Source organism: Natator depressus, chromosome 16 (genome assembly GCF_965152275.1).
Source record: "Natator depressus isolate rNatDep1 chromosome 16, rNatDep2.hap1, whole genome shotgun sequence".
NCBI classification, from domain to species: domain Eukaryota; kingdom Metazoa; phylum Chordata; order Testudines; family Cheloniidae; genus Natator; species Natator depressus.
The window spans coordinates 15,030,319-15,044,079 of record NC_134249.1 but is presented as its reverse complement, the minus strand read 5'-3'; the positions used below and the strand labels follow the sequence as shown (position 1 = coordinate 15,044,079).

The window sequence follows — 13,761 nt, the reverse complement described above, 5'->3', positions numbered from 1 at the left end:
AAGTATTTCTTCCTTTCTTTTACTAGTATGTATGTATCACATTAACTAAATGTTAATCATTTAGGCAATTCACTGAAATAGGTGTGCTGCTATGCCTGAGTGCAGCAAACAGCAGGATCAGGGACATAATGGTTAGTGAAGCCAGAAAATATTTTCTGAATGGTTTTTAGATTGGTAAAGCCCAAATGCTTTTGGTATTTATAAGAGAGGCCACTGTAAAACTATAATTATGTCATGGTTATTTTCTGAGAACTGCCACTGCATGGCATGGGGCTCCCTTTCAGTAAACTCCTGCCAATGAACTTGTGCTAAGATCCCATCTTGTGCAGTAATACTGAATGCTGGGAGGAATGCAAATTCCCTTTGGAGTGTGTGTTCCTGAAAACAAATGGACTAAAAGTATTCTGTATTTTTTCTCTTTTGCAGGTACACATCATGCAAAGCCTTCCTAGCCACACTGAATGAAATGAATGACTATGCTGGCCAGCATGAAGTCGTTTCGGAAAACATGACTTCTCAGATCACTGCAGAGTTAACCCGCTTTGTGCAAGAGCTGAAACAGGAAAGGAAATCGGTAATGGATTTGTTTTTACTCGTTCACAATTAATTATCTATTTAAAGCAGATGATTAATGGTGGTAGAGTTCAGTGGTAAGCAAATCTTTTGACAGGAGGTTAACACAAAGTTACTAAACACAATCAAGGTTTGCTAATGAACTGAGCATGGGGGGAAAAATGGATACATGCACAGGCGGAACCACTGAACTGTTTGAATCAAACATTATAGCATCAGACAGCAACACCTGCAGGAGAACATTCTCTAAATATTGTCATAAAACCCAAATGTGCTTGAGGCACCTTCAGCCAAAAAAACATGGTTTGTACAGTAGTATAGCGTTTAGCATGCAATAAACAAAAATGCTTCATCTCAGAGACTAGCTGAAAGAATTCTGATCGGTGGACTGGACCACCATCCCTTACCACGCTAGAGCTGGTTAACAAAACGTTGTCTAAAATTGTAGCTAATAAAAAATAGGTGTTTAGGGGGGTTTTATGCAAATTTTTGTGATTGGGTTGGGGGGGGGGATCCATTTTTTTACTCAGATTTACTCCCACTCTGCTAAAATTAGCAAAGGTATATGCTTGTATCAGTTTCCAGGTAGTAGCTTATGCATCCATGGTCCTTATACAGGATGTGTCCATAGCTGCTTTTCTTCTGCAATGCCTGGAATTTAGAACAGCAGATAGCTAGGGCCTGGTTCTCTCCTGTTTTACCCCTTGTGTAGATATTCACCCCTGTGCAAAGTGGGCAAAAATGCTACAAGATCATAGTTCTCCATATGGCAGTGTTTGCACCCACTTTGCACAGGTAAATGTCTACACAAGGGGCAAAGCAGGGGAGAATCAGGCCCCAAGATTTCATTTTTAAACAATAACTCTAGATAGCTAGCAAACTAGTGGTCCATCCTGAAAAGTACTCAGTGGGGGTTGCCAACCTTCCAGGATTGTCCTGGAGTCTTCAGGAATTAAAGATTAGTCTTTAATTAAAGATTATCATGTGATGAAACCTCCAGGAAAATGTCCAACCAAAACTGGCAACCCTATTGAGTAATTGGGCCCCTTATCCATCAAAGCACTTAAGCACCTGCAGATAGTCCCACAGAAAGTGCTTTGCTTGATTGTGGCCCTGAAAAGCATCATCTGCTTAGTACAGTCCGAGGAGGACGAGAAGTCTGCCTATAGTGATCGTATATCTTGGCATGCCTTTAATTTGCAGAATGTCAAACAGTCTTCTGAGACCATTGTGCCTGAGCAGTATTAATAGCGTGGGGTATGTCTACACTGCAGTTAGACACCCGTAGCTGGCCCACGCCAGCTGACTCAGGCAAGACAGTTGGAACATGTGTCAAATGAAACACATTTCTGTAGGTGTTTTGTAGCAAAAGGAAGTGGGATTTGGTATCTTTTTCTTGTGAATAAAGTGACTGGTATTAATATGTAGTAAAAGTGAAGTAGATACACTGTAAATGTGTGATGTGTGAGTGAAAAGTAAGTCATTAGTGTCAGTTTAATGAGAGCCAGTGCAGAAGCCAAGTTCAGACAGCATATTGGGTCTATGGATAGTAGCTAATAGCAATGACGGTATAGCAGACAGTATGTGACAATAAAGTTTACTTGCTCTTGCCGGTAGAAATAGAAGACTGTGATCCACCGTTGTTGGTTTGTGTTTGTCTCATGAATGTAGAATGCCTGAACTGTTGAGTCCTTGTCTGATTTGCGTAGCTTTCATATTGGTGAGTAATTTTGAAAAGCAAGCTGCTATTTCCCTTCAGGCTCTTTTCAGACATGTTGTACATCTCTCTGTTGTTTCTTGCTGTAAAACATAAATAATTCATCACTCACACTGGGCTTTGTAGGAGGGGGGAAACTGTTGTTGTGATAAATATCACAGAGGTTTGATATTCTTGCAAAAACATTTATGATACACACTCATGAATGGTTCAGGATTTCTGGAAATATGCTGTGGAGGGCTCTGCCCTCTGTTTGGTATAAATATATAATTAGACCATGATGAGGTATGTGAGGTAATATCTTTTATTGGACCAACTTCTGTTGGTGGACGGGACAAACTTTTTAGCTTCACAGATCTCTTCTGGCTGTGAAAGATATAATTAATGTCTGCATAGATAATATATTGCAGACTGGAGAGTTGCTACTAGTAAAAGTATGGGGAGAGGCTGTTGATCCAGTATGGCAGATATGGCTGGAGGCTGACAGTGGCCATGCAGTCGGCTGATAAAAAGGCAGATACTTTGTGCTGCTTCTGTCTTGGCCAGGTTTGGAGCTCAGTGAGAATCCTGGCTGCCTTATGTTTTTATAGAACAGATCACATACTTTGGCGCATGACCTTCTGTCAATCACAAGGGAGCTGTCAGAAAAATCAGGCAAAGATTATTTTTGTGAAACATAAATATGTTTGGCAGCAAAGGTCAAGCCGTGCTTTTAATTTGGTCACATCATGCATTCCACTTTGAGTCTATTTTTGGTAGTAAACTCGCTTGTTTGCATCTGATGGACTCCATGGTACTGGTGCTGGAGAAGAGTAAATCATTCGAAGGAACTCTGTCCCCTTTATTCACGCTGAATAGTATCTTACTCTTCAAGTAGTCGTACTAATATCAATGAGACTTTTCATGGAGTACGGCACTACTCAGTATGAAAAAGGCTGGCAGACTCTGGCACTGGAAGAGTGCTTAATGGCTTTCACACATTCACATGCGTTATTTATGTTACGGTAGGGCCTAGAAGCCTCAGCCATTGTGCTGGTGGTTGTACAGACACATAGATAGAGACCCTCTGTCCCAGAGAGCTTGCAGTCTAAATAGACAAGACAGACAGAGTGGGTGGGGAAACAGAGGCACAGAGGGATGAAGTGACTTGCCCAAGGTCACCAGCAGGTCAATGGCAGAGCTGGGAATACCCAATCTCTAGAGTCCCAGTCCTGTGACCTGTACACTAGATTATGCCTCTATAGGAGCTATGGACACATGTTCTCAATCCAACTTTTTAATTATAGAAGTTAAAAATAAGGTTTATGTTGCCAGGTAAAAGCTGCACAGGAGTCATTCATTCATGTAATGAAAATATCCAATTAACTATGGAATATTCTAACAAGCTTAACGAAGACATTATACAATCATACAGTTTTATAGTCATCATGTCTTTCATGCAAAATACAGCTCAAAATGCTTTACAAAACTAAATAGTACTATTAGAAAGTTAAGTAACAGCCGAGAAAGAAATGAAGAGATGAGGCAGTAAAGAAAAGATATGTTTAAGGATCATGATAATTCCATTTATTTGTCTACCTCTTTTCCTCCTGAAGATTTCCAAACCTTATTGCAAACTTAACAAAGTGACATATACAATTCTATATAGGGGTCAGGCGATCAATTGTGAAATGCAGACAGCTCTGGGGCAAAACACGACAGCAGTTTGATACATAAGGATACTCAACGTTTTAGGATAGGAAGTAAGGAAGAACACCATATCCAACTGGAAAAATACAGGGTTAATTTAGGTAGGCAGAATGTAGTTAACTGGTTTAGAATTTGTTGTTAATATCCCTTCTCTTACTAAAAGTGTCATGGGAATTTTTAATGACCACAGGTGCTCAGAAACATAGTTTTATGTCTCATCTGAAAGCTGAGATTTGGAAAGCGATAGAGTATCAGTGAGGCAGATAGCTGTAGAAAAGTTAGTAAAAATGTAATAATTCAGATAACAAACCTCTCTTTACTCTCTGCCCATCGCTGATAACTAGAATCTTCCACTGTGAAATTCATACTTCCAGATCCACACTGCAAATAACTATGAATACATTGCAAAACCTCCAACTGACTACTAACTGCAGCTTGTTTAATGCTAAATCTAGGGAGGCAATAAATGCTTATTGTGGTTAATGGTTTGAAAGAGGAAGACCTATTTTAGACAGGGTTGAGAGATACTTTTTATATACCCCTTGGCTATTTCTGCACATGAGGAAAACCTAGTGAAGGTCATTTTCTGGCTGTGTGCCCAGCAAATCCATTTACTATGAGTGAGTTTCAATTTAAGAGGTTTTATTCTGACTTTTGTGCAGGTTGAGCTATGAAATCCTTAAAATTATCTCCATTAGTTTATTGCATGAGGGTTTCTGATCAGGAAATAGTATATCTTTTAATAAGTACAAATATGGTTAACATATTCTGAGATATAGCATGAATAATGAAGTGTTTCTCAAAGCAGCAACTCATCATGGCAATGAAGTAGGATGTCTTCTGTAGCCAGTGGCACTTTTTTAATATTGTGTAGGAAGATTGAGTCCGAGGCCTAAGGGGAGGAGAGGTTGAGTGCACACACCATGCACATGTCTCATCCAATTGCATTCCCTTTGTGATCTATTCAGAGTAGCACTGAAATGGACCTCTGTGAAATCTACTCTAATGTAAGTGAATGAAGGAACAAAGATGTAGTGGTGGTAGAACCAGAGCTGCAGGTGGATATGCTGGTTAGCTGGGGCCACAGCCAGACCCTAAATGTGAACATGTTTAGGTTTCTGTAACCATGAAGAAGCAGGTGTTTATAATTAGGCTAAAGTATTTTTTTTTTAATGGAAAATGATATGTAGTAATACGCACATGCAGATGCATACATACGCTTTTATATGCAAAAGTGCACTAAGATCAGATGAAAAGGATTAATTATTTAAAAATAATGCAAATTGTTTGAGTTGAGGTTTTAATTTACAAATCTAGGGTTTATTGTTGTGGTGTTGGGGTTTTTTTGTTTTTTGGTTTTTTTTTTTGAATGACTGGAGGATTTGTGAAGAATTGCCATATTTGTCACAGGCAGATGTCTTGTGACAGCTTTATGGGGACAGTTATGCCATTATTGCATCTTTCTGTTTAATATCAGTAGAAATTGAACTTGTTCAATGAGAAGATCCAGATGGCAGGGTGTTTTATGAGGAGCCAGAAAAGCTAGGGGTAGCTAACCTATTATTTATTCCAGGGTTGTAGGAATGTTTGTAAAGCCCAAAATATCTTTTTTTTTTTTTTTTTTTTTTTTTGGTAGTGTTAATGCAATATCATGGCTTCATGAGCAACAGTACAATACAGTGTAACCCTGATTGTGTGCTTGATCATTCAAGGCGCAGAGCACTTTGGCCCTGATCCAGCCGAACCCTTCATGCTTAACTTTTAAGTATCTGAGTAGTCCCATATCAAGGACTTGAGGGCGAGGATGCACATTCTCCACATACTCTGCCATACCCATCTCTGAGCAGATTTCATGCCCAACTCCCCTGATTTGATACCTCGCCTATTTCCCCAAGGCCAGATGGCTCAGCAGAGCCACTCAAAGAGTGGGCCACTGGAGTAGCGCATCGCCAGGGTCCCTGAAGCTTTGCTTCTGTGGAGTTCTTCTCTTGAAATTGCAGGACTGAAGTGCTTCAGCTTCCCTTCTCTTCTACCGCCTGCCCATCTTCCTGTCACTTCTAAGCCCCATCACTGCCCATCCTCCATCCACACTAGTGCCCTCTGGCCACATCCACTCACATGAAGCTTCTCTGCATTTCCCAACCTGTGGGGCTTAGTGAAGCTCCTGGGATCCCTATAGCCATCACTATTGCACCTCCTCCTCCTGCAGCAGCTCTCGTGCTACCAGGACCACAATGCACCTTCCGTTACACCGCAACTGTCGAATTTAAAGATTATCTAAAAGACCAAGGTTAAATTGCACATCTGAAAAACACTAAATAAATAAATACACACATGTAAAGATACTCATGTATTTCATGACACTGTTCACAGCGCTAAACTTTGGTTACATGACTGTTGTCACAAACGAGAGAGAGAACCTCAAGACCAGATCTTAGAAGCAAAGATTTCTTCTCAAGAGACAGCATTTCCTGCCTCTGAGGTTAACTGATCTAGAGGGAAGGCAACTTCTGTCACCTTCTAAAACAACGAGGAGTATTTGTGGTACCTTAGAGACTAACAAATTTATTTGGGCATAAGCTTTCATGGGCTAAAACCCACTTCATCAGGTGCATGGAGTGGAAAATACAGTAGGCAGGTATAAATACACAGTATGTGAAAAGACGGGAGTTCCCTTACTGTTGAAAATAGCCCACTTCCACTTTAACTGAATTGTCTCATTAATACTGACCCCCCCACTTGGTAAGGCAAATCCCATCTTCCCCTCTCTCTGAGAATCCTCTTGCTGGCCAGTGTCAAAGACAGAGTACTGGACTAAATAGATCACACATCTGATCCAGTATATTTCCTATGTCCTACATGGGAGAAACTGCAACGGCCTATCTACAAAGAGCTGCCACAGGCACAAATTAAATAAAGTGGGTAAACAGAAAAATTATTACTTTCTCTAATCTCTTCCAGCAATAAGAATTTTAAGAGTAACTTGTAATGATATTAGGGAGAACTTTTAGATAGAAAGGTTAATTGTTAAATTGACAGAGCTTCTTTGATATTAACCACTATGGTGCCAGTCTTATATTATGCCCTTTGGAACGATAAACAATGAAAAGCAGAGAAGGAAAAAAGCAGCTGGTTAAAATGTATTCTACTATATCATAATTTAGTTAGACTATGTAAAGGGGTCAGATAGAAAATGGAAAAACCCTTGTACTCAATCTATTTTGAAATGTCCAGGCATAGAACACTTTTTGCTGAACCATCTGCATGTAAATTAATCGAAGATAATTGTGCTGCTTTGCAATATTACTTCTCCATGTACCTGCAATATCAATAGAACAGAGTGACATAAAGCTGAAACTCAACCCATGGGGACAATCACTGTTTGTTTCTGCAAGACAAATAAGGCTGTTTCATCACAACCTTTCATAAGTAAAATGTTTCACATGAGCAATTTTTAATACCGGACAGATAGCTCTGATCTGATCTTGCTTGTGTCCTGATAAACACCGATTGGTTCATGTTCTCTGTGTATATAAAATCTCCCCACTGTATTTTCTACTGCATGCATCCGATGAAGTGAGCTGTAGCTCACGAAAGCTTATGCTCAAATAAATTGGTTAGTCTCTAAGGTGCCACAAGTCCTCCTTTTCTTTTTGCGAATACAGACTAACATGGCTGCTACTCTGAAACTTGTGTCCTGTGTGTCTCTCAGGGATTCCTTTAAGTTTAAAATTACACACAAACCTCCATGGCTCCCTCAGTGCAGTCACACAATGTCATTATTCTCCTTTGGAGAATTTGGAATACATTTTGTTTCCACCCTCAAAGGGGCATACAGAGGCTAAGTGAGATATACTGAGATGGCATACACCAAGCTCTGCTGCCAGCAACCCCAGCTCAGCTGGAAAGAGTAATGCCTTGTCTACACTAGGGAAGTTTTTCAAAAATTTCCCACCATCCCTGACCCCAGTTCAGCTGCATTGACGTTAACAATGCTGAGCGCTGTAGTGCCAATAGGCTGCTGCTGATGTTCTATTGTCTGGGGCTCGCGAAAGACTTAGGCTATGTCTACACTAGAGAGCTTGCGGCAGTGTAAGATCTCTAGTATAGCTGCTCTATGCCAATGGGGGAGAGCTCTCCCATTGACACAATTAATCCACCCCCAGTGAGCAGTGGTAGCTGTGTCGGTGGGAGAAGCTCTTCCACTGACATAGTGCTGTGCACAATAGTGCTTATGCAGGTGTAATTTATGTCACTTGGGGGTGGAATATTCACACCCATCAGCGACATACGTTTTCCTGACATAAATGGAAGTGTAGACATAGCCTTAGACTGAAAACTGACTGAACAGAATTCAACTCTCTACAGTACACCCTCGCTTTAATATACCCTTTGGGATCCAAGCCATTGGGGTTCAACTCTCTACAGTACACTCTCACTTTAACATACCCCTTGGGATCCAAGCCATTGGGGTTCATCATAGCAAAAGAGTTCTGCAGCGGGGGCTGACAGCTCCTCCAGCTCTGGGCCTGGAGGTGGGATCCAGGGACCGGGTTCATCGTAGCCAAAGGTTCATTATTCTGAAGGGCATTATAGCAAGGGTGTACTGTATATAGACAATAGGTTTCCAAAGGGGCTCGCACCTCCATTCGAAATTTCCAAGGGGGACCACAAATGAAAAAAGTTTGAGAACCATCGTCCTACGCTTTCTGACCCCACAGAAGTCAATGGCAATTTTGTCATTGACTCTAATAGGACCAGAATTTCACCCCATGTCAAATACAGCTCCAGTGAGCATGGTGCTTAAAATAGCTCATTTACCCTAGGATTCAATTTAAATGTAAAAAAAGAATAAAAGTTGATAGTGTGCCTTTCAAAAATTAAATTGATTTCCTCTTCTAGTTAAAACATAGTTATTTTAATTTTATTTATGTTTATTTATGTAAAACCCTAAGTAAAGTGTCCATTTAGGATTTTGTGCACTTTCCCCATATATTTAAAAGTCCAAGCAACTGAATTTGTTAGTCAATAGCTGTGGTCCATCAGAAAAAATCTTGTCATGGTGCTTATTATTTGTATTGTGCTTCAAGTGTGCACAGTGCTATACATTGGGTGAACTGTGCCAAACAAATAACAGGTCTCAGCACCAAAGTGCTTAGAGTCTTAAAGGTAGCGGTAAGCACAATACAAAAAAATCATAATACAGAACAATCTAGCTGAGTGTGGCCATTAATTATGGAAACCTCCAGTGACAGATGAAGTTGTTTTAAAGGAAGAGAGGGAGGGAGCTTTGGCAATACATATTTGGAATCCTCATCCATTCGAGGTGATGTGAAAGTTCCTGTGTACTGATGGAAAGTCTCTTTGTCCTTTATGGTAGAATCCCAAATAAAGTGATGTGCCCAAAAAAAAGCCGTTATATTTTACACAGGAATTAAAATACAGTACTGTATGCCATAGCCCAGTACCTCGTGTGCAAAAGGAAAGGGCCTAATTCCAAATGGAAATACTCCAACTGGAACAGGCTCAAACCCATGATTTGGATGTTCTTTGAGAAGAATTCAGTGCAGCCCATGCCCTTCTGGGTATGGGCAGCTATGCATGTCTAAGTTTAAGAAAGCTGGAACAGAGTCCTAAGGGCTCAGGTTTCCGATTATTAAGAATAAACTACTTAAAGGGGCACTGTCAAGGCCTGTAAGTCTAAAACCAGACCAACCAGATCCATCTCTTTTTTTGGATACAGATGTATGAGAATATTACACACTTCTGCTGTTCCCATCTTCTGCATTATGGGTAAAATTTCCCCTGTGTTGTGCACATAAAATTGTCTGTGAAGCACTCAGAAACTATAGTGATGAATGGCATAGAAAAGCCCATGAGACAATTAATAATTCTGTCTTCAGAGCAGCCTGTAAATAGTATGGAGTAAATAAAGCACGAGGCCAGACGTTGAACAATGAAGAGAAAACAAAATAGTAAATAGCTGCTCATTAAGTGAGTGCTGTCCATTCTGTGCACTGATGAAGATAGGGATCCTGTTGGTTAGTCTCTAAGGTGCCACAAGTACTCCTTTTCTTTTTGTTGAAAATATAGTATGTGATGATGTAATTAAAGACTGTTTGTTTGATAAGGCCTATAGATAAAGGGGGCAAATTAAGGTTGCGCTGGGAACATTAAATGTGGCATTCCCTCACTTTCAAGTTCTTGACTTTGCAACCTTAATGTTCTCTTAATGTAGTTTTGTGTTTATAATACTATATAAAGGCCAATCTTACTTTGCTTTTCAGGAATAGCCACTTCTTTACTTTTCAGCCATGATCAAATACACGATCAGTTTAATATCTAAAACATTTTTTCTTAGGGGGAATAAATCTTGCATCAACAGGGATATGTATTTGTTGATCATAGTAATTTTTTTTTCTTGAAGTCTGTATCCTATGTGTTGCAAGTCACAGGGGAGATGGGAGTTTAGACAGGCCCAGGGAAGGGATTGTACTTGGAACTGTTATCCCCCACCCCTTGGAAGGGGGCAGAACTGAGATTGACCCAGCTGGAGAGCCGAGGACCAAAGGGCAGGCGAAGAGCCTCCAGGTAGGAAGCCCTGGGGGTGCTACTTCATCCCAGAGCAGGAACCTTTGCATGCAACCTGGCCAAGTAGGGTACTGAGATTAGTGAAGTACTTTTAGTGAAGATTAAAAAGCAGTTTGGGGAGACTTAAGAAGGAAACATTCACATTACTGTGATACAAATGCCTAACTGCAATGTTACTGCATGTTGATTTGTCATGTGAGTAACAGTTGCAAGATAAGACCCAAAGCATCGGAAAATTCTGCAGTGTATCATAGTATAGCCAACATCATCACAAGGGAAACTTTTCTTTTTAAGTTGTCCCTGTAAGTTTTCTCTGTATTTTCTTTTGCTAAAGGATTTTTCTCCATAGTTCATTGCATTGTTTTGCTTAGTTCTGTAGTGTCTCTAAATGGTCTTGTTTTGGGTACTACTCTTTCACGTATGCTTTGTGTTAGTATATATGCAGTGTTGTAGTAGCCCTGTCAGTCCCAGGATATTACAGAGACAAGGTGGGAAAGTGTAGTATATACTTTATAGTACCTACTTCCGTTGGTGAGAGAGAGAGAGAAGCTTTCAAGCTTACCCGGGGCTCTTCTTCAGGTCTGGGAAACTCATTCAGGGCAGGTTTATACTTAAAATGCTGCAGTGGTGAAGCTGCAGCGCTTCAGTGAAGACGTTGCTACGCTGACGGGAGAGCTTCTCCCATCAGCAAGGTACCCCCTTTCCTGGAGGTGGATTAATTAGGTTGACAGGAGAAGCCCTCACGCTGACATAGCGCTGTCTACGCTGGGATGGGGATGGGGAGTATTAGGTCATTATAACTGTGTAGCTCCGGGATGTGGATTTTTCACACCCCATAGCACCATAGTTATACTGATGTAAATCTGTAGTGTAGACTTGTCCTCAGAGTGTGTCAGCGGAACACAAGGTGGAGCAGATTGTTTAGCATAAGTAGTTAACACATATTTCAAGGGACCATTCAAGGTGAAGTAGCCCATTAATACCCTTCCAGTCATAGGTAGGAAAGGGGAGGGAAGTAGCTGGGGTGGGGGCATTGTTAGTGGGTTAAGATAATTGTATGAGTCCATAAATCCAGTATCTCTATTCAGTCCATGATTTTTTAGTGTCTAGCAAAGTTATGAATTTAAGCGGCCAGGCTCGTCCTTTGAAAGTGTTATGCAGGTTTCCTTTGAAGAGGGGGACTGATAGGTCAGCTGTAGAGTGATCGCTTTGTGAAAAGTGTTCACCTGCAGATGATGGGGTGTTTTTGTCTTTTATCATTTTCCTGTGTTAGTTCATTCAAGAGTGTAGTGATTGTCTGGTTTCAGCCATGTAGTTGTTGTTGGGGCATTTGGTGCACCGGCATGTGTATCTTGAAAAGTGTGTTGTTCGTTGCAGCAGTGAAGATATGTCTGCAGATTTTCATCTGTTGTTCTGGCAGGGTCTGGCACTGCTTTGAGTTGGTGTTTCCTGGTCTGTGGGGAACTTGCATCTGATGATGAGGTTGGGGGGTTGTTTAAAGACTGAAAGAGGTGGTTCAGGAAAGATTTCTTTCAGCATGGGTTGTAGTTGTTTGATGGTATCCCATAGGGGCTCCAGTGTAGGCTGGGAGGTGACAAGTAGGTTGTGTGGTCGAGTTGGTCTAGAAAGAGAAACTGTGTCCGCTAGGGGTGTGTGGTTATGTTGGTATAGACAGAGAAACAGTCCAGAGGAAATAGAAGCACAGAGACAACAGGCCACTCCACTGCACATATCTGACTGTATTGCGTGCCAGGCATGCCAGTAACTGCATCCTGCCTGTCATCTGACTCTCCATGTTTAAAATAAATAGCTTGGTCAGGTCAGGGTTCGAGCATTCACACTCCGAAGGGAATGCCATATTCCTTATTGATCAACTGCTTAAATAAGCACATTGCTGTGACTCAGCTGCATACATTTGTGTGAATAATTAGAAGTGCTGATGTTCAACATGGTTTCCTGAATTATTTGTCATTTTCACATATGCTGTATGTGCAAAAGATAGAATAGCTAATTAATGGGGACATCAGATTTGGTTAAAAACATTCTCACTATATATATCTTAGAACATGTTCCCTGAAAATTCATGAATGGAAAACTGGTCTTAAAATCTATTTTTTTCTTAAATTCAAAATCCAGAAGATTGAACAAGAAATATACTTTCTTTTAGAGAGAGACTACAAAATAATGTTAAAGAAAAGAATTTGCAGAAGTCAGGCTAATGCAGTGCATGGAAAACAGGAATGCAGGTCAGGAGACCTGTGTTCTGTTCTGGGCTCTGCCACAGACTTCCTGTGTGCCATTTGGCAAATCACTTCATCGCTCAGTGCTTCAGTTTCCCCATCTGTAAAATGGGGATGATCACACTTTACAGGGGTGGTGAAGTGCGTTGAGATTTGTGGATGAAAAGTGCTATGTATTATCATTCACGCTGCTAGTGTATCTTACGCTTATCACTACATGCAGTGTTGTTGTAGCCGTGTTGGTCCCAGAATATTAACAAGACAAGGTGGGTGAGGTAATATCTTTTCTTGGACCAACTTCTGTTGGTTAGAGAGAGACAAACTTTCAAGCTTACAGAGAGCTCTTCTTCAGATCTGGGAAACTACGGTTATGTCTACACTAGAGACCTTACAGTGGCACAGCTGTACTGATGCAGCTGCGCGGCTGTAAGATCTCTCATGTAGCCACTCTCTCCCATCAACATAATTAAACCACCTTCAATGAGCAGAGGTAGCTATGTCGGCAGGAGAAGCTCTCCTTCTGACATAGTCCTGTTCACACTACCATTAATGCCGGTGAAACTTATGTCGCTCCAGGAGGTGCTTTTTCACACTCCTGGGCAACATAAGGTTTTGCCATCATAAGTGATAGTGTAGACAAGGCCTAACTCAGTGTCACTGCTAAAGGTTTGAACAGATTGTGTAGATTGTTGCCCCCATAGCAGCTATGTAGGTGAAACCAGACAATCACTATGCTCTCAAATGAACTCTCACAGGAAAACGATAGACAGAAATACCATATCACTTGTGAGTGAACACTTCACAAAGCTATCATGCGATATCTGACCTATCAATCCTCACCCTCAAATTAAACCTGCAGAATACTTTCAAAACACGAGCCTGGGAGCTCGTAACTTTGCTAGACACTAAAAATCATGGACTGAATAGAGACACTGGATTTATGGTGTATTA

General features: G+C 40.9%; 1 protein-coding gene across 21 annotated transcripts in view; it reads left to right on the top strand.

Annotated features, from left to right (window-relative positions):
* The window catches only part of FNBP1 (formin binding protein 1), a 148,378-nt gene that overhangs the window by 65,591 nt on the left and 69,026 nt on the right, over window positions 1-13,761 (top strand). For all 21 annotated transcript variants that reach the window (XM_074973955.1, XM_074973965.1, XM_074973953.1 and 18 more), the window contains exon 5: window positions 427-574. In XM_074973955.1, the coding sequence (XP_074830056.1) occupies window positions 427-574 (148 nt within the window). The remainder of the gene's footprint in view (window positions 1-426; window positions 575-13,761) is intronic.